Source organism: Callithrix jacchus, chromosome 10 (assembly GCF_049354715.1).
Source record: "Callithrix jacchus isolate 240 chromosome 10, calJac240_pri, whole genome shotgun sequence".
NCBI classification, from domain to species: Eukaryota; Metazoa; Chordata; class Mammalia; order Primates; family Cebidae; genus Callithrix; species Callithrix jacchus.
Window position 1 is genome coordinate 63,697,810 of NC_133511.1, and position 21,953 is coordinate 63,719,762.

A 21,953-nucleotide genomic window follows, 5' to 3' on the forward strand; every position below is an offset into this window, starting at 1 on the left:
AGATGATAATCACTATTATGAAAACATGCAAAAGCATAAAACTTATTGATAGAGAAGATACGCAAAGAAGAGAGAGAGAGAAAAATAATGTTTTATATTACAGAAGACCATCAAACTGAAGTGAAAAACAAGACGAAAAAAAAATATACAAAACAAACAATACAATTAATGACAGAGAGAGAGAGAGAGAGAGAGAGAGAGAGAGAGAGAGAGAGAGAGAGAGAGAGAGAGAGAGAGATGAGAGAGAGAAAGAGAAAAGAAAAAGAAAGGAAAACTGTAGGCCAATATCCTGATGAACACAGATAGAAAAATCTTCAGCAAAATGCAAGCAAACCAAATCCAATAGTACATTTAAAGGATCATATACCATGACCAAGTAGGATTCATTCCAAGGCTGCAAGGATGGTTCAACATAATACAAATCAGCAGACATGACACATGACATCAACAGAATGAAGGACAATAACTATATGATCATCTCAATAGGCATAAAAAAGCATTTAATAAAATTCAACATGCCTTCATGATAAACATCCCCAACAAAGTATAGAAGGAGCGTACTTATACACAGTAAAAGCTTATACACAGTAAAAGCTATATATGACAAACCCACAACTAACATTATACTGAATGGAGAAAACTTGAAAGGTTTTTCTCTAAGAACTGGAACAAAACGCTTATTCAAGATAGTACTGGAAGTCCTAGCCAGAGCAGTTAAGCAAGAGAAAGAAATAAAAGGCATCCAGTTGGAAAGGAGGAAGTTAAATTATCCCTGTTTGCAGACAACATGATGTTATATATAGAAAACCCTAAAACTCCACCAAAAACCCTATTAGAACTGATAAATTCAGTACTGTTGCAGGATATAAAATTAACATAAAAATCAGTAGTGTTTCTATATACCAACAATAAACCAGTGGAAAAAGAAATCAAGAAAGTGATCCCATATACAATACCTAGCCCCTCAAAAAGTACCTAGGAAAAAATATGACCAAGGAGGTGAAAGATCTCTGCAAGGGAAATGATAAGACACTCACTGGAATGAAAGATATTCAAGTTCTTACCAGCCACATTAGAGAGACTTTTTGGCCGTTGAGACCATTCAGTGAAAACCTTGGAAAGGTCATACTTTGGTAATAGAGCTAAACTAGCCCTAGGTTAAAGGCTATCTTATACTCACTAAAAATAAATAAAAATTAAACTGGCTAATCATTTAAATGCCTGCCAAAACAAACATCAATATGCTTTAAAGGAAGACAACAGCATCAAGACCTCCAACAGTATAACATCACCATGTCCAGCATCCAATAACAAGATTATTAGATATAAAAAGAAGCAGGAAAATGTGACTTAAAACCAGGAGAAAAGCTCATTTAAAAATATCTAAAAAAGATAGCTCATAAAATTAGCAGAAAGGGACTTTTTAAAAACTATTACAAATGTATCAAGGATTTAAAGGAAAGCAAGGACGTAATGAGAGATTATGTAAGCTATAAAAAAGGAACAAATAGGATTTCTAGGACTGAAAAACTATAATATCTGAAATTAAACTATAATATCTAAAATTAAAAATTCACAGGATGTTCATGAAAAATATTGGTATGTAGTTTTCTTATAATGTCATTATCTGGATTTGGTATTAGGGTAATGCTGGCCTCATAAAAGGAGTTAGAGTTAGAAATATTCTGTCTTCTTCTGCCTAGAAGAGACTGTGTCAAATTGTTATTATTTTTTTCTATATGTTTGGTGGAACTTAACAGTGAACACACCTGGGCCTGGAGTTTCCTTTGTGGGGAGGTTTTTATTTATAAATAAATTTCATCAATAGATGTGGAGAACATTCAGGTTATCTCTTGAGTGGTTGTTGATAGTTCGTCTTTTGAGGAATTGATCTGTATTATCTAAGCTCTTGAATTTGTGGACACAGAGTTGTTTATAATATTCATCTATTATCTTTTTAATGACTATGGGATCAGTGGTAATATTCCCTCTTTATTCACTCATTCACTATTTATTTACTAAATAACAAATGGGATCTCACTTTGTCACCCAGGCTGGAATACAGAGGCATGATTATATCTCACTGCAGCGTCAAACTCCTGGGCTCAAGGGATCCTCCCACCTCAGCCTCCCAAGTAATTGAGACTACAGGCATGTGCTACCATGCCCAGCTAATTCTTTTATTTATTTATTTTTTTGTTGAAACAGTGTCTGACTGTCTTGCCCAGGCTGGTCTTGAACTCCTGGGCTCAAGTGATTCTCCCGCCTTGGCCTCCCAAAGTGCTGGCATTACAGACATGAGCTGCCATGTCTGGCCCCTCTTCCATTCTTTTTTTTTATTTTTTATTTTATTTTATTGAGGCAAAGTCTCATTTTGTCATCCAGGCTGGAGTGCAACGGCGTGATCTCAGCTCACTGCAACCTCTGCCTCTCGGGTTTAAACTATTTCCCTGCCTCAGCCTCCCAAGTAGCTGGGATTACAGGTGTGCACGACCATGCTAAGCTAATTTTTGTATTTTTTGTAGAGCTGGGATTTCACCACGTTGGCTAGGTTGGTCTCGAACTCCTGGCCTCAAGCAGTCTGTCCCCTGGGCCTCCCAAAGTGCTGGGATTACAGGTGTGAGCCAATGCGCCTGACCTCATTCTTGATTTTGGTAATTTGTGTTCTCTCTCTTTTTCTCTGTTCATCTGGCTAGAGATACATAGTTGTATTGATCTTGTCAAAGAAAGGGTGATTGGTTTCACTGTTTTAAAACTTTTAATTTCATTAATTTCTGCTCTTTATTTACTTTCTTTTGCTTGGTTTGATTTTATCTTCTTTTTCTAGTTTGCTAAGGTGGAAGCTATAATCTGATTTTAGATTTTTTTTTTCAGTTGTAAGCATTTAATTAATACCTTTAAGCATTGGTTTAACTTCATATTGCAGATTTTGATATGTTGCATTTTATAATTTTTGTTTAGTTCAAAATATTTTTAAAATCTTACTTGAGCCTTCTTTCTTGACCCATGGGTTATTTAGAAGTGTTTCTTCAAATTTGTAAATATTTGTGGATTTTCCTGATACCTTATTATTGATTTCTAGTTTAATTCTGTTCTTGTATGAGTACACACTTTGTACCATTTCTGTCCTTTTTTGTGTATTAAGATTTATTTTATAGTCCAGAATGTGGTCTGCCTTGATGAATGTTCCAAGTGCAAATGAAAAGAATTTATATTCTACAATTGTTGGGTAGAGTGTCATTAGGTAAAATTGGGTAATAATATTGTTTAGGTTGTCTCTATGTTTATGATTTATCTACCTATTCTATCAATTACAGAGAGAGGAGCAATTAAGTCTTCAAATGTAATTGTTGACAACTATTTTTCCTTTTAGATCTGTCAGTTTTGCCTCATGCATCTTGAAGCTCTGTTATGAATGTATGCATTTTGTATTGTTATGTCTCCTTGGAGAATTTACCCCCTTTTCATAATGTGTTGCAAACAGAATAATGACCTCCCAAAAATGCCCATCCCTTAATTTCTAGAACCTATATAAATGTGTTACCATACACAGTAAAAAAGGTCTTTGCAGATGTGATTGAGATTATGGACCTTCAGATGAGGTAGGATTATCTGGGTGGGTTCAGTAGAGTCACACAAGTCCTTAAAAGCAGAGAGTTTTTTCTAGATGTGGCCACAGAGATGTAACAATGGAGAAGAGGCAGAAGAAATTTGAAACATGAGAGGGATTCAACGTTCCATTCCTGGCTTTGAAGATTGAGGAAGGAGGCTATGAGCCAAGGAATTGCAGGTGTCCCCTAGAAACTGGGAATGGTCCTTAGCTGACAGACAACAGGAAATGGGACCTCTGTCCTACAACCCCCAAGGAGCTAAATTTTGTCAAAACTCAGAATTAGCATAAAATGGATTCTCCCATAGAGCCTCCAGAATGCAACACAGCCCTGCCAACCCCTTGATTTTAGCCAAGTGAGACTCATACAGGACTTTTGTCCTTTTACAATAAGAAAAGACAGTTTATTCAATAAGTGGTGTTGAGAAACTAAACGTCCATGTGCTGAAGAATGAAATTAAACCTTATCTCACATATACACAAAAATCAACTCAAAATAGATGAAAGACTCAAACATAAGGCCCGAAACTAAAACTACTAGAAGAAAATACAGGGAAAGTTTCCACAACGTGGTCCAGGCAGTGTTTTTTTGGATATGACAAGTGGAATTACATCAATCCAAAAAGCTTCTGCACAGCAAAGGCAACAATCAATAGAGTGAAGAGACATCTACAGAATGGAAGAAAATATTTGCAAGCCAAATACCTGAAAATAAATATATAAGAAACTCAAACAACTTAATAGCAAGAGAAAAATTATGTACTTTAAATGTACTCTCTCTTGGCTTACAAGATTTATGCTGAGAAATGCACTGATAGCCTTTTTGGAATTTTCTTGCATGTGAAAGACTTCTTTTTTATTGCTGCTTTCAGGATCCTCTTTGTCTCTGAATTTTAACAGTTTGATTACAATATGTCTTAGTGTATTCTTGTTTGGACTGAACCTAATTGGAGACTTTTGAGCTTCTTGTACCTGGATATTTATGTATTGTCCCAGCTTGGGGAATTTGGGGCTATTACTTTTTAAAAAATATGTCTTTCATTCTTTTCTCTCTTCTCCTTTTTAGATATCTATAATATGAATGTTTTCTCTCTTGATGCTATCTTCAACCCTATAGACTTTCCTCATTCCTTTTTATTATTTTTCTCCGCTGACAATATATTTTCAAATAACATTTCTTGAAGTTCACAGGCCCTTTCTTTTAGTTGATAAGTTCTGCTATTGATACTCTCTATTTAATTTTATATTCATTTCAAAACGTGTTTGATTTTTTAAAATAATTTCAATCTCTCTGTTAATTTTCTCATTTTGTTCATGTATTGTGTTACTGATTTCATATCATTTCTTGCAAGGCATATCAACTGGTAACAAATTCACTCAATTTTTATTTGTTTAAAAAGGTCATTTCTTCCTAACTTTTGAAGGGTCGTTTTGCAGGGCACTGAATTTTAGGTTGGTAGTATTTTTCTCTTAACACTGTAAATATTTTACTCCACCCTGTTCTTGCTTGTATGGTTTCTGAGGAAAAGTCAGATGAAATTCTTATCTTTGTTCCTCTATGAGTAAGATATTTTTTCTTTTTCTTTTTTTTTTCAGAATGTTTTCTTTATCTTTGTTTTCTGTAGTTTGAAAATGTTATACCACAGTCTAATTTTTTTTAAATTTATCCTAGTTAGCTTTCTCTGAGCTTCCTGTATCTATAGTTTGATGTCTGACATTAATTTGGGGTAAATTCTCAGTCGTGACTGTTTCACATATTTCTTCTTTTTCTTTCTTCTCTTTTTGATATAACCATTGCACAAATGTTATACCTTTTATAGTTGTCCCACAGTCTTTGCATATTCTGTTCTGATATATTTCAGTCTTTGTTCTCTTTGCTTTTCAGTTGATGGAAGTTTTTATTGATATATCCTCAAGCTCAGAGAACCTTTTCTCAGCCTTTTGATTTTTGATAGTTTGATTATAATATGTTTTGGTGTATCCTTATTTGAGAGTAATTGGAGACATTTAGATGTCTAGCATAGTAATAGACTAGATTAGGAAACTAGATGTCTAATGTATTAATAAGGCCATCAGCCAGGTGCAGTGGCTCATACCTGTAATCCTAGCACTTAGGGAGGCCAAGGCAGGCAGATTGCTTGAGCCCAGGAGTTCAAGAGCAGCCTGGGCAACATGGTGAAACCCTGCCTCTACCAGGAAAAGAAAATAGAAAAAATTAGCCAGGCATGGTAGAGTGTACCTATAGTCCCAGCTACCCAGAAGGCTTAGCTGGGAGGATCACCTGAGCCCAGGAGGCCAGTTCTGCAGTGAGCTGTGATTATGCCACTTCATTCCAGCCTGGACAAAAGAGTGAGACCTTGTCTCAAAAACAAAACAACAAACCATCATTTTCATTACAGTGATTTTTTGTTTTTATCTCCACCATTTCTTTTTTGTTGTTTCTTAGGATTTCCATCTCTGCTTACATTGTCCATCTGTTCTTGCATGCTGTCTGCTTTATCAGTTAACGCCTGTAGTATATTACTCATTAATTTAAATTCTCAGTCTGATAATTCTAACATTCTTGCTATGTCTGGTTCTGCTGCCTGCTCTGTCTTTTCAAATTATGTTTTCTTTTGTTTCATTTTTTTGCCTTTTAGTATGCCTTGTAAATTTTTTCTTGATGGCTAGCCATAGTATAACCACATGAAAGGATATGCTATAAATAAGCCTTTAGGGTTAGATAGGGGTTGGTGGGGGGAGCAAGAACAAGTGTTCTATACTCACATGATTAGGTCTCAGTCTTTTAGTGAGCCTGTGTTTCTGGGCCATGAACTTCACAGGTGCTTCTACATTTCATCACCTTCTAGTCCCCCTTAGATGGTATAGGATGGATACAGTAGGCTGGACTTAGGTGATTCTCTTCCTCCAGGTCAATTAGGCTCTGATAAAACCCCAGCAAGTTAGTCTCTGGTTAAATAACTTCTGTTAAGGGAAGGCATTGTTAAGAAGCAGAGTGCTCTGGCATATTTCAAAATCTTTTCTTTTTCCTCTCTCTGCCAGAAACATGAGGAGATTTTCCTCCAATGTTTGTAAGCTCCAGTTCAAACTACTGGAGCTAAAACTCACAGAAGTAGGGGCCCTATAACTTGGTATCCCCTTGAATTTTTTTTTTTTTTTTTTTTTGCGAATATATTTTTTATTTAGTCATTCTGTTTACAATTGAAACTCTGGGAATTCAAAATTAACATCCTTGCCCGTGAGCTTCTTATAGACACCAGAAAAAGTTTCAACCTTGTGTTCCACATTGTTCTGCTGTGCTTTGTCCAAATGAACCTTTATGAGCCGGCTGCCATCCAGTTTCACGCGGATTCTCTTGCCCACAATTTCACTTGGGAAGACCAGGTCCTCAAGGATTGCATCGTGCACAGCTGTCAGTGTACGGCTCCTGGGACGCTTTTGTTTATTTTTTGTACGGCTTTTTCGAGTTGGTTTAGGCAGAATTCTCCTCTGGGCAATAAAGACAACATGCTTCCCACTGAACTTTTTCTCCAATTCGCGTACCAGCCGGACTTGGATTTTCTGGAAAGATTTTAGTTGAGGAACAGGAACAAAGATTATGATAGCTTTCCGGCCACCACCAACTTCAATTTCCTTGGCTGCCGTAATATTCAGCTCCCTGAGCTGAGCCTTGAGGTCCGAGTTCATCTCCAGCTCCAGAAGAGCCTGGGAGATGCCGGACTCGAACTCGTCTGGCTTCTCGCCGTTGGGCTTCACGATCTTGGCGCTCGAACTGAACATGGCTTTCTCCTTGGCGAGTGCCGACTTAGGAAAAGACCCAAATCTCGCGAGAGCACGTCAAAATCCGGCGGCGGAAGGGAAGAGCCCCCTTGAATTTTTTAACTCTCAGACTTGTCTACACTAAGCCTCCGGGAATTTGTCAATGATGGTGCAAGTTTTCCTACCCCAGCACTGGTTTTCTTAGTGGTTTCCATTTATTCGTCTCATTATGGTAAGCTGTGATTCATCTCCTTTCACCTGTCTGTCTCTCCAGTTTTATGGGGAGCAGTTTGTCCTGTGTCCTCACCTCTATTACAGATGCAAGAAAAGTTGTTGATTTTTCATTCTGTTCAACTTTTTTCTTGATGTTAGGATGAAGTGGCATCTTCAAAGCTACTTACATGTGGAACCAGAAGCCAGAAGTCTATTTGGTTATTTTTTGAATCAATATAGTAACGTTCATATGTGCTGTAATTTGATAATATGCTGTAGAACCTTCTGGGGCTTCTAAAAAAGATTTGTCCCTAGTACATTTCTTCTGGTGGTTCTTTTTGCAAAGTAGGTTCCTAATATTTCAGTTTAGAGGGGAGAAGTCAAGAGTTTGAGACTGGCCTGGCCAACATGGTAAAATCCTGTCTCTACTAAAAATACAAAAAAAAAAAAAAAAAAAATTAGCCAGGTGTGGTAGCGGGTGCTTGTAATCCCAGCTACTCAGGAGGCTAAGGTAGAAGAATTGCTTGAACCTGGGAGGCAAAGGTTGCAGTGAACCAAGACCACACCATTGCACTCCAGCCTGGGCAACAAGAACAAAACCAATCTCAAGAAAAATAAAAACTAAAAATAGATAAATAAATGTACCAAAAACAAAAACCACATGATTATCTCAATTGACACAGAGAAGTCATTTGACAAAATTCAACAGCCCTTTATGCTAAAAACCCTCAATAAACTTGGTATCGATGGAACATATCTCAAAGTAATAAAAGCTATTTATTACAAACCAACAGCCAATATCATACCGAATGGGCAAAAACTGGAAGCATTCCCTTTGAAATCTGGCACTAGACAAGGATGCCCTCTTTCACCACTCCTATTCATTATAGTACTGGAAGTTCTAGCCAGAGCAATCAAGCAAGAAAAAGAAATCAAGGGTATTCAAATAGGAAAGGTGGAAGCCAAATTGTCTCTATTTGCAGACGACATGATAGTATACCTAGAAGACCCCATCGCCTCAGCCCAAAAACTCCTGAAACTGAGAAGTAACTTCAGCAAAGTCTCAGGATATAAAATCAATGTGCAAAAATCACAAGCATTCGTCTACACCAATAACAGACTTAAAGAAAGCCAAATCAAGAATGAACTGCCATTCACAATTGCTACAAAAAGAATAAAATACCTTGGAATACAACTCACAAGGAACGTAAGGGACCTCTTCAAGGAGAAATACAAACCACTGCTCAACGAAATCAGAGAGGACACAAACAGATGGAGAAACATTCCATGTTCATGGTTAGGAAGAATTAATATTGTGAAAATGGCTATACTGCCCAAAGTAATTTACAGAATCAACGCTATCCCCATCAAGCTACCATTGACTTTCTTCACAGAACTGGAAAAAACCACCATGTTCTTCATATGGAACCAAAAGAGAGCCCGCATAGCCAAGTCAATTCTAAGCAAAAAGAACACAGTGAGGGCCATCACACTACCGGATTTCAAACTATACTACAAGGCTACAGTAATCAAAACAGCATTGTACTGGTACCAAAACAGAGATATAGACCAATGGAACAAAACAGAGGCACCGGAGGCAACACAGCATATCTACAACCATACAATCTTTGATAAACCTGACAAAAACAAGCAATGGGGAAAGGATTCCCTGTTTAACAAATGGTGTTGGGAAAACTGGCTAGCCATGTGCAGAAAGCAGAAACTGGACCCCTTCCTGACACCTTACACTAAAATTAACTCCAGATGGATTAAAGACTTAAACACAAGACCTGGCACGATAAAAACCCTAGAAGGAAATCTAGGCAAAACTATCCAGGACATAGGAGTAGGCAAGGACTTCATGAACAAAACACCAAAAGCATTGGCAACAAAAGCCAAAATAGACAAATGGGACCTAATCAAACTCCACAGCTTCTCACGGCAAAAGAAACAGTCTCTAGTGTGAATCAGCAACCAACAGAATGGGAAAAAATGTTTGCAGTTTACCCATCTGACAAAGGGCTGATATCCAGAATTTACAAAGAACTCAAACAGATTTACAAGAAAAAAACAAACAAGCCCATTCAAAATTGGGCAAAGGATATGAACAGACACTTTACAAAAGAAGACATATATGAGGCCAACAATCATATGAAAAAATGCTCATCGTCACTGGTCATCATAGATCCTCTCCAGCAAATCAAAACCACATTGAGATACCATCTCACGCCAGTTAGAATGGCGATCATTAAAAAATCTGGAGACAACAGATGCTGGAGAGGATGTGGAGAAAAAGGAACACTTTTACACTGTTGGTGGGAGTGTAAATTAGTTCAACCATTGTGGAAGACAGCGTGGCGATTCCTCAAAGCCTTAGAAATAGAAATTCCATTTGACCCAGCAATCCCATTACTGGGTATATATCCAAAAGACTATAAATCGTTCTACTATAAGGACACATGTACACGAATGTTCATTGCAGCACTGTTTACAATAGCAAAGACCTGGAATCAACCCAAATGCCCATTGATAATAGACTGGATTGGAAAAATGTGGCACATATACACCATGGAATATTATGCAGCAATCAGAAATGATGAGTTTGTGTCGTTTGTAGGGACATGGATGAATCTGGAGAACATCATCCTCAGCAAACTGACACAAGAACAGAAAATGAAACACCGCATATTCTCACTCATAGGCTGGTGATGAAAAATGAGAACACATGGACACAGGGAGGGGAGTACTAAACACTGGGGTCTATTGGGGGGAAAAGGGGAGGGCCAGTGGGAGGGGGAGGTGGGGAGGGATAGCCTGGGGAGAAATGCCAAATGTGGATGAAGGGGAGAAAGGAAGCAAAACACACTGCCATGTGTGTACCTACGCAACTGTCTTGCATGCTCTGCTCATGTACCCCAAAACCTAAAATGCTATTAAAAAAAAAAAAGTTTGAGTTACAAAATAAAATGGTTATCTGGAACATATATAACAGGCAATAAAGTCATGTGGTTACATAAAAAATAAATAAATAAATAAATAAATGTATAGGGAAAGTACCATAGAGAAGAAAAAGATTTTCTTCTGACAGTGGTCTCAAAGTAATAGTTTTATGTTGGGACATGGCAAAGACAGGATTGTTAGATATTCCCACTACTTGAGTGTAGTGCTCCGGTGATGTGATTTTTGTCTATAGTAATGCAATTCATGGTAGTTGTAGTGGTACTGGTATCAACAATAAAACTGTATGGTTCATATGTAGTTACAGTTCTCATCTTAATTGTCTATTCCATGGAATGTTTACTTGATGTGGCATCACTGTACAGGTTTAATTGTCCTTCTATTTCTTAACCAATATTATACGTTGGCTCTTCCAATAACCTTTCTACTTGTAATATGTCTACACAGAGGCATGGAGAATAGAAAACCTTTTGATCTTATTTTTATTCGAGGAACCAGATATTTCATCTGGAGAACCAGAAATTTGTTTTCATTTCTAGCTTGTTACTTCCTATGGCTTTTGGAAAACATCCAACCACATGTTGGATATAGTCTAAACAGGCATTTATCCATTGAAGTTTTAGTTTTCAGGCTCTCTCCTATTTTATATACAGAAAAAGAGGCACAATGTACTTCAGCTGTTAGGTCTACCCCCATAATACTATTTAAACTCAGTCTATTTTTAAACTCTTGTATTGGTTAATATTTACTAACTTTGTTATTTCAAATTTTGTGGGCTTGTGTTGGTCTTTCCCATAAATTCTTTTTTTTCTTTTTTTGAGATGGAGTTTCGCTCTTGTTACCCAGGCTGGAGTACAATGGCGTGAACTCGGCTCACCGCAACCTCTGCCTCCTGGGTTCAGGCAATTCTCCTGCCTCAGCCTCCTGAGTAGCTGGGATTACAGGCACATGCCACCATGCCCAGCTAATTTTTTGTGTTTTTAGTAGAGACGGGGTTTCACCATGTTGACCAGGATGGTCTTGATCTCTTGACCTCGTGATCCACCTGCCTCGGCCTCCCAAAGTGCTGGGATTCCAGGCTTGAGCCACCCATAAATTCTTTTAACAATTTTTCTCACGAGAAGGTTTAACAGTTAAGTGAACCAGTGGTTTAGGTCTGGTAGTAGCTAACAAAATCTTGAATTCTGAAGCATGTTTCTATTTTCCCTAGAATGAGGAAAACCATTAGTTGTGGCATTTAATCACATCTAAACCATGGTTTAGCTTAACTTCAATGGTCTGCCTTCTGGCCTAGCAGTTTTCTGGAGATACTGTGCAATGTGATTGTTTGTTTCCCAAGAAAAATGTACAAAAAGGCCACTTATTTAGGAGGTCAGAGGAAGAAGAAGAAGAAATAGGAAAGGTGTGAATGAGAATGAAAATAAAGTTGTTTAGAGAAAAACAGAGATTACTTTAGTCTTGAGAAAAGGTGAGGTAGCTATTTCTTTCTTCTCCTGAGAGGTAGCCTTTTTTCACTGCCTTCACTCAAATGATCTAAAAACTGGCAAGTGATGATAAAAGTTGCCACCTATTAAATTTAATGTAGCAACATATGTGTGTTCTCCCATGTGTTAGGTGAAATGCTGTGCATTTCAAAGATTATATGACAGTTCCTGCCAAGAGGGAGTTACACTCCAGTAGAGTCAGTAGAGAGTGAAGGAACGAATGTGAATTGTATACTTTTCTATCTATGTACCAGACATACTCCCAGGCCCTTCAAACATTTTTATCATATTTAATCTTCAAAATAATCCTAAGAAATATATGGGTTGTTCTTCCTCTCCTCTATTTTGTAATTTGGGCAGTGGTGACTTGGAGAATTTAAATTGTTTTATCACCAAGGTTGCATAGCAAGAAGCATAGTGAGCCAGGACTGAATGTTAATGTACTAAGACATGTACAAATAACTATAGAAGCAGAATGAGATGTACAGTTAACAGAGGCATAAAAATGGACCATTGGGCTTTAAAGCCATTGAAGTCTCTTTATTATTATTATTTTTTTTAGAGATAGGGTCTCACTCTGTTGCCCAGGCTGGAGTGCAGTGGTATGATCATAGCTCACTGCAGCCTCAAACTCCTGGGCTCAAGTAATTCTCCTGCCTTAGCCTCCCTGTAGCTATGACTACAGGCATGTACCGTGACACCCAGCTAATTTTTAAGTGTTTTTTTTTTTTTTTTATATAGAGACAAGGGTCTCTGTTGCCTAGGCTGGCCTTGAACTCCTGGCCTCAGGTGATCCTCTCACCTCATCCTGCTGGAATTAAAAGCGTGACCGCAGCACCAGCCTTAAAGTCTCTTTAGTTCAGGAAGATAAAAGGAAAGCTTCATGAAGGAGATAGCATTTGAAGGGTAGGATTTTTAACAGGTGGATATGGCAAAGAAGTCAAGGGAGGGGTAGAGCTAGTATTAAATTCAGTTGAAGCCAAAGGGTGTGTTCTTCCTATTACACAAAACTAGAATAGCGAGAGCCCATGTGGGAAGCCAACATGATTGAAAAGGGATGCATTATCTTGAGTTACGGGAGAAAAGGCTGGAAAGGAAGGTCAGGATAAGAACATGAAAGACCTTCAGTGCAAATACAACAGGTTCTAGGATATAAAGGAGTCCATTCCAAACACTGTAATTATTAATGAGATTAAATTTTATTTCTCTCCTTGTCACCTGTTATCTAGCACTAGTATTTCAGAGGGCCTGGTGGATTGAATGCTAATGGAGCAACTGAGGTAGAGCTGGATGTAGGGCTACATAGGAGGAGAACTGGAAAATGTTTTTGATGTATTTATTAATATATTTATTTCTAGCTTAGGCCATTCTACAATATGAAACCTCTATCAGAGGCAGATAAAGAAAGAGCAAGAAATCAGTCAATTCCAACACTAGCTGATTTGTTGACACTTGCAAAGAAGGAAAGAAAATTTGTGATATTTGATCTTCGTAGCCCTCCACCAAAACATCCTCTCAGACACACATTTGTCCGCCAAGTAGTAAGCGTGATCCTTGCCTCTAAAATTGAGCAACATCTGGTATGTCGTTCTCAATATTTATGATACAGGTTGGGAGGTGGGTAGCATGTCTTAGAAGCACAGTAGTTGAACTTGACCTACCTTGTAGATCTTCCCTGGGATCCTTAGGTAATTTTACTTCCTATGGAAATGAAGATTGTTACTTACACAGCTACATGTGGTAATCTAGGAATGACCCAGTTAAATTTACCTCAGTGGGGAAAACCATTGAGGCTGTTTGCTATTCCAAACCAAATGAAATATCAGCACCTTGTTAAAGAGTAATATGTATAATAACTATCTAATGTGACCTGTACCACACCAACATAGATCCATTAGAAAGAGCTTTGGTAACATTAAGGCTTTGAAAACTTGGCATGATGGATGATATAGAAAGCAGAGCTGGGTCTTATTTGAGCAGAGATTTGCTTATAATGTTTTTCCAAAGCAACTCTCAGCAATTAGGCAGTCAGTTGTTCCAAATCCCATAAATTCTCAGAATATGGGTGTGCTATGAGTGAAACAAATATGTCTTTTTACAAATGGAAGCATTTCATAGATAAGTCATAATAGCATCCCTGTTGGCAGGAAATGACTCCTTTCAAAGATGATTTTTTAAAATACAATAGAAACAGGGCCTCCCTATACTGCCCAGGCCTGTCTTGAACTCCTGGGCTCAAGGGATCTTATTGTCTTGGCCTCGCAAAGTGCTAAGATTACAGGCATAAGCACCACAGCCAGCCTCCAAGATGATTTTTAACATCATTAACCAGAAGAAATGTTTTTGATTCCCACTCTTCATCCACATCTCTAAACTAATCTACTTTGCTTGTATGAGACTTTGTATATACAGTAGGCCCTTGACACTTGTTGTTAACTGGTAAATGGAGAGGGTCGTGAGAAAACTCAGCTCCTGAGTAGCCCTAGTGAAAGACCCATTATAAGAGTTTATTAGAAAATGGTAAGCCATCTTGACTCTTTCACCAAGGATTAGAATCTCTTTCTATGCTCTATAGAATACTACCTGTGCTGGAATGGAGCTCCCTCCATTCTCTATGGGGCTGTTTGTACCTGAACAGCTGATTATCTACTGAAGGATTTTTTATTTCTCCTTACAGATTTATTGGTTGCCAACTCATGATATGCGATACGTCAGGTCTGTGGCTCCTGGTTTTCAGCATGTGGGTCGTTTTGTATCCATTGAAACCCTTGCTAAAAAAAATATCAGTATAATAAATGTTGACTACAAGAGGTTGTTCCCTAATGGGTTAAGGTATGTGTTTGACCACACCTCTCTTGGCACATATTGCCTTACACAAAATACACATTCTAACTAAACACTTAACTTTCCCTTTCGATCTCAGAATTTCTTTGTGGGGTTATCTTCTTTGAATCTCCTACTTTCTTTTTCCTACCCCTTCCTCGCTCCCTACCTATGCCAACAAACATTTATCAAGTGTTGAATATGTGTCCCTGGAACATAGACTTCAGCCTCTCCTGTGTACTCTATAATCTCTCACCATTCAGCACACTTTTTTTTGTATGCTTGGCATTTCTGTTTGTATATGAAAGGCAGACGTTGAAAAGTCAGAACTCAAAACGTTGTTTATTCCTCCTACCATTACCAGATGGATTGCAGTACCTTGTAAATGGCTTTGCAATACAGATAGCCATATTTCTGGAAGGGATAATTAAGAATATAACAAAACCATTATTTAAAAATGTAAAAATAGCTAAGCATGGCCAGGCGCGGTGGCTCAAGCCTGTAATCCCAGCACTTTGGGAGGCCGAGGTGGGTGGATCACGAGGTCAACATGGTGAAACCCCGTCTCTACTAAAAATTACAAAAAATTAGCTGGGCACGGTGGCGCGTGCCTGTAATCCCAGCTACTCAGGAGGCTGAGGCAGGAGAATTGCCTGAACCCAGGAGGCGGAGGTTGCGGTGAGCCGAGATCACGCCATTGCACTCCAGCCTGGGTAACAAGAGCGAAACTCTGTCTCCAAAAATAAAATAAAATAAAAAAAATAGCTAAGCATGAGAAGAAACTAAAATTAGTAACCACTGTATTTATAAAAATACAATTAGAGACAAATTTTCAGAATTCAAAGCACCTGGGAATAAAATAACTTTTCCAAGTTTATCTGTTATTAATCATGTTTAATTTAATCCATATCCCTTTTGTCTTAGCTTTAAGGTTAATTTTTTATATGATTCTAAATGCTTTAGAGACAATCTCTTTCTTGGGGAGGGAGGGAAGGAGGGAGACAACAGATTAAAGAGAGAGAGAGAGAGATAATAGATATCTAGAGTCTCCTTTGGATTTCATAAAAGGCTGTTGCATGCATCTCTGTTTCTGTTCCTGCTTTTTCTGCTTTTCTGGCCATGGGTTGAGACGATGATTATATAATAATGTCTTTTTTTCTTTTAGCATTGGAAAATTATATATGTTTTACTCTCTAATTTCCATTCAGAAGATTTTTCTTTACACAACTGCTCCTCTATTTTGAGCATATTTCTATTTCCTTCTACTATTTTCAAGTAGAAAATGGCTCTAGAATGATTTCCTTCTCTCTTAATCCTGAGATTAATCTAGTAGTTGAAAAATAATTATGACTTCCATTTATTGAGCTATTAATATGTGTCAGGTTCTATATTTGCTAGACCTGGCCTACCCATCAACTACTCTGGTCACTTTGGACAAGTTTCTAATTGTCAGTTTTCTCTTTTGTAAATTAGAATAACAGTGATACCTGCTGGAGTGGTTAAAAGGTTTAGTGAGATTTCTTGCCACTTTAACTGAGAGTGCCTTAAATGCATTATTTTAATCAAAAGTATGTAAGTACAGAGTTGCCCTCTGTTTTATTTGTGATGCTAGAAATCTTTTTAATGTTTTAAAGAGATTTTTAAAATTTGTAGTATTTTAATTGACATAATTGTATATATTTATAGGGTAAAATGTGATGTTTTAATGTAAGTATACAATATGGAATGATTAAATCAAGCTAATTAACATATATGTTACATCTTTTTCATGTTAAGACATTTCATATTTAGTCTCAGCTATTTTGAAATATACATTATTATTGACTATAGTTACCCTGCTGTGCAATAGATCTCAAAACGTTCCCTGTATCTAACTGAAACTTTATGCATTTTGACCAACATCTGCCCTATCCCTCAACCCTTTGGTAACCAACATTCCACTCTTTGGCAACCAACACTAGCCTTTGGTAACCAACAGTCTACTCTCTTTTTCTATAAGTTTGACTTTTTTTTCTTTTTTTTTTTATGACAGGGTCTTGCTCTGTCACCCAAGCTGAAATGCAGTGTCGTGACCATGGCTTACTGTACCCTCCATCTCCTGGGCTCAAGCTATCCTCTCACCTCAGCTTCTCAAGTAACTGGGACTACAGGCTCATGCCAACACACTTGGCTAATTTTTAAATTCTGTGTAGAGACGGGGCCTTGCTCAAGCAATTCTCCCACCCCCACCCCCCAAAGTGCTGGAATTACAGGTGTGAGTCACTGTACCCCACTGTAAGTTTGACTTTTTTGGATTCCACACATAAGGCTATGTCCTGAATGGCCTTTATTGTATTTTGGTATATTCCTTCTATACATAATCTGTTGAGAGTTTTTATCATGAAAGGGTGCTGAATTTTGTTAAATGCTTTTTCTACATCTATCGAGATGATCATATGGCTTTTGTGTTTCATTCTGTTAATGCAGTGTGTCACATTTATTGATTTGCATATGATGAACCCTCCTTGTATCCCAGGGATAAATCCCACTAGATTATGGTGAATGTTTCTTTTATGGCACTGTCAAATTCAGTTTGTTAGTACTTTGTTGAGGATTTTTATGTCTAAATTCATCCATAATATTGGCCTGTAATTTTATTTTCTTGTAGTGTCCATATCTTGCTTTGGTATCAAGGTAATGCTTGCCTAGTAATGTGGGTTTGGAAGTATTCCCTCCACTTCAATTTTTTGAAAGAGTTTGATAAAGATTGATGTTAGTTCTTCTTTAAGTGTTTGGTGGAATTCAGCAGTAAAGCCATTATGTCCTGGGCTTTTCTTCATTGGTAGACTTTGTATTACTTTTTGAGACTCCTTGTTGTTGAACTTATAGTGTTTTTTAAAAAAGTTATTGAGATGAAATTCACATAACATAAAATTTTAAAGTGAACAATTCAGTGGCACCTAGTACATTTACACTGCTGTGCAACTTCCACCTTTAGTTCTAATGCATTTTGATACTGGAAGTTTTTATTTTCTCTCTTTTTCTTGATCAGTCTTGCTAGGGGTTTATGAATTTTATTAATCATTTCAAAACACTGAATTTTGGCTTTGTTATCCTTTTCCTATTGTGGCTTTACTTTCCAATTTCATTGATTTCTGCTCTTTATAATTTTCATCTTTCTACTGACTTCAGTTTTAATTTGCTGTTCTTGCTAATAGATGACTTTTTCAGGGTAGAAAATTAGGTGACCTGTTTTAGATCTTCTTTCTAATGTAGACATTTAAAGCTATAAACTTACCTATTTTTTATTTTTATTTTTTGAGATAGGGTCTCACTCTCTCAGTTTGGAGTGCAGTGGCATGATCTCGGCTCACTGCAACCTCGGCATGGGTCGTTGTGCCTGGCCTTAAAGCTATAAATTTACTGTAAGCATTGCTTTAATTTTCTCCCAGAAATATGTTAATATATTATTTCCTTTGTTATCATCCAATTTAAAATATGTAAACTTTTCTCATTTCTCATTTGATTCGTGGATTACTTAGAAATGTATTGCTAACTTTTTAAACATTTGAGGATTATCTAGCTACTTTAGTTATTGGTTTCTGATTTAAGCTTATTGTGACCAGAAAACAAACCTGTATAATTTCAACCCTTATAAATTTTATGGCTTAAATTTTAGACTTGTTTTATAACTTACCATATGGTTTATTTTGGTGAGCTTTCCATGTCCCCCTGAAAATTATGTGTCCTCTTCAGTTGTTGGGTTTAATATTCTATAAATGTCATTTAGTTCAAGTTGATTGATAGGCTTTTTGAAAATTTCATATTCATTTTTTTCTTTTTTTTTCTATTGGGCTAATAAAAAGGATTAGATTGCAGATCAAACATACACATATCAGATAACTTACCTACTGTCAAGATTTGTCTTTAAGTTCAAGAATACAGCAGGAATCAAGAGTCTCAGACAAAGCAAGGAGAGACATTGATTGTGGCTCTGCAGGTATCTTCATTTATTGGACACATACTCTGTGACCCAGAGTAATAGATGAGGGCCCCAAGTGAGTTTGTGCTGGGTTAACTCACTCATAAGGAGAGCAGTTGAGTCATGAAACACCTCTATTTGATAGTCCCAGAGAGTTATCTAGTTTATGTATCATTCTCCAGGGACCCATGCCTCATAAATCTGTTCTATGTTTATTTACAAAATATGTAATAAAGAAATACTTAATCAGGAACATCCTTTTAAGAACATTATATATAAGGCCATGCTTCCTAGTAAATATTATTGTTTACTAAAGATCTAGTTCTTGTGTTGAACAGGGGAGTTCTCAGACTTTTCAAGATCAAGACTTCTTCCTTCTTTCTTCTGGGAGAAACCTCCCCAATTAAAAAAAAATGAATGGTTCTTTATACTGCCATCTGTCAGTTACCAATATATATCCAATTGTATATATCTGTCAGTTACCAATATATATCCAATTGTTAATATATCCAACTGTAATCGTGATTGTTGATTTGTGTTTTTCTTTTTCCTTCTTGTACTTTGAAACTGTTTTATTAGGTGCATTTGCACTTAGAATTATTAGATTTTGGTGAATTGGCCCCTTCATTATGAAATGTCCCCTGTTTAAGGTAATTAATCTTATCTAAAATTTACTTTTTCTCGTATTAACATTGCTGCATTGGCCTTCTTATAATTTGTGTTGGCTTAATATGTCTTTTTCTATCCTTTAGCTTTCAACAACTTTGCATCTTTAAAGTGCATCTTTTATCAACAAAATTTTGTCAGTTCTTTTCTATCTAGTAGGACAATCTCTGACTTTTAATTGTAATGTTTGGTCCATTAATATTTAGTTCACATATTAATACAATTGGGTTTACATTACCATCCTGTTTTTTTTTTTTTTTTTTTCTATTTGTTCTTTCTATTCCTCGTGGGGTTTTTTGGTCACTTCTTATCTCTCTTTTTATTTTTTAATCATTTTTTGGTATCTCATTCTATCTCTTCTATTGTTGTTTAAGTCTTTTTTTTTTTTTTTTTTTTTTTTTAAAGAGACAAAGTCTCGCTCTGTCACTGGAGTGCAGTGATGTGATCATAGTTCACTGTAGTCCTGAACTACTAGGCTCAACCAATCTTCCTGACTCAGCCTCCAGAGTAGTTAGAACTGGAGGTATATGCCACCACACCTGGCTATTTTAAAAAAATTTTTTGTACAGACGGAGTCTCACTCTGTTGTGACGCTGGTCACAAAATTCTGGCCTGAAGCCATCCTCCTGCCTTGGCCTCCCAAAGCATTGGGGTTATAGGCATGAGTTGCCATATCTGGCTCCGGTTGACTTTTTACATCTTTGGATTTTTTTTACTGATTTCTCTAGGAACTATAGCTGTGCAGTTACTGCAGCACTATTTTTTGAAAAGACTACCTTACCTCCATTGAATTGCTTTTGCACCTTGGTCAAAATTCATTTGTCACCTTTGTTTGAGTCTATTTCTGGGTTTTTGTTTCTGTTCCATTGATTTGTGTGTCTATCTCTCCTCTTATACCACACTAGCTTGATTACTGTAGCTATATAGTAAGTCTTAATATCAGGTAGAGTGATTCCCTCTCACACTGTTTTTTTTTCAGATTATTTTAATTATAGTAGGGCTATGCTTTTCCATATTAATCTTAGAATCCACTTGCCTGATTGTACAAAAAACCCTTGCTGGGATTTTTTGGAATCTTCATTAAACTTACAGATCAATTTTGGGGATAATTGCCATCTTTACTACATTGAATTTCCAATCCATGAACACATATGTCACTCGATTTGTTTAAGATAATGGGCAAAGGATATGAGTAGATACTTCTCAAAAGAAGACATACAGGTGACTAACAAACATGAAAACATGCTCAGCATCACTACTCATTAAAGAAATACAAATCAAAACCCTGATGAGATACCATTTCACACCAGTCAGAATGGCTATCACTAAAACGCCAAAAAATAACAGATGTTGAAAAGGTTGTAGAGAGAGAATGCTTAGACACTGTTGGTGGGACTGTAAATTAATTCAGCCCCTGGGGAAAGCAGTTTAGAGATTTCTCAAAGAATTTAAAATGTAACTACCATTTGACCCAACAATCCCATTACTGGGCATCTATGCAAAGGAAAATAAATTGTTCTACTAAAAAGATACCTGCACTTGTATGTTTATTGCAGCACTATTTACAATAGCAGAGACATGGAATCAACGTAACTGCTCATCAGTGGTGGATTAGATAAAGAAAATGTGGCACATATACACCATGTAATACTACGCAGCCGTAAGAAAGAATGAAATCATGTCCTTTGCAGCAACATGGATGTAGCTGGAGGCCATTATTCTAAGTGAATTAGTGCAGAAACAGAATATCAAATACCACATGTTCTCACTTATAAGTGGGAACTAAACATTGATTACACATGGACATCAAGATGGAAATGACGGACACTGGGGAGTCCAAAATGGGGGAGAGAGGAAGAAGGGCAAGTGTTGGAAAACTACCTATGGGGTACTATGTTCACTATTTGGTAGCGGGTCCAAACCCATTTTTATTTAGTATCATGTGATATAGCCATGTATTAAACCTGCACATGTATCTCCTGAACTTAAAATTTAAACAAACAAGAAATGTGATTGGTTTTTGGGTTTTGGTTTCAAAAGGCAAAAATAAGTTACTTTTTACTATTTTTTCCTCATTTTATTTTTAAAATTTATCTTTATGTTATTTGAAGGGATTGGCTCATAGACAATTCTAACATATTGGGTAACTAATTGCTAGCACCTCTCTGTTAAGGAGGCACTATTATTATTTTACAGTTTCTACACTGAGGCCAAGAATTCACTAAGCTTGTATATGAGAGAGCTGGGATTCAAACCCAGGCTTCTACAGAGCAGTTTCCAATATGCCATACCATTTCAAAGTTGAAAAAAAGTTTTTGAAGTCACTTACGTGGTATGTTTTCTGAGAAATCAAATCCCTGAAAATGACAACTTAGCTAGAATTACTAGGTGTTCCTCCACTTATTTCCTTCCTGTCTCTATAAACAGTGCACAAGTATCCACTGACATATAGTGCCATAGGAAAAATTAGGTTTTATTC

General features: G+C 36.9%; 1 protein-coding gene and 1 pseudogene across 4 annotated transcripts in view; one reads left to right on the forward strand and one right to left on the reverse strand.

Annotated features, from left to right (window-relative positions):
* The window catches only part of GDPD4 (glycerophosphodiester phosphodiesterase domain containing 4), an 82,798-nt gene that overhangs the window by 47,102 nt on the left and 13,743 nt on the right, over positions 1-21,953 (forward strand). For all 4 annotated transcript variants that reach the window (XM_017977771.4, XM_035265348.3, XM_035265347.3 and 1 more), the window contains 2 exons: positions 13,383-13,604; positions 14,702-14,856. In XM_017977771.4, the coding sequence (XP_017833260.3) occupies positions 13,383-13,604; positions 14,702-14,856 (377 nt within the window). The remainder of the gene's footprint in view (positions 1-13,382; positions 13,605-14,701; positions 14,857-21,953) is intronic.
* On the reverse strand, positions 6,755-7,425 carry LOC100394421 (ribosomal protein S7 pseudogene; annotated as a pseudogene).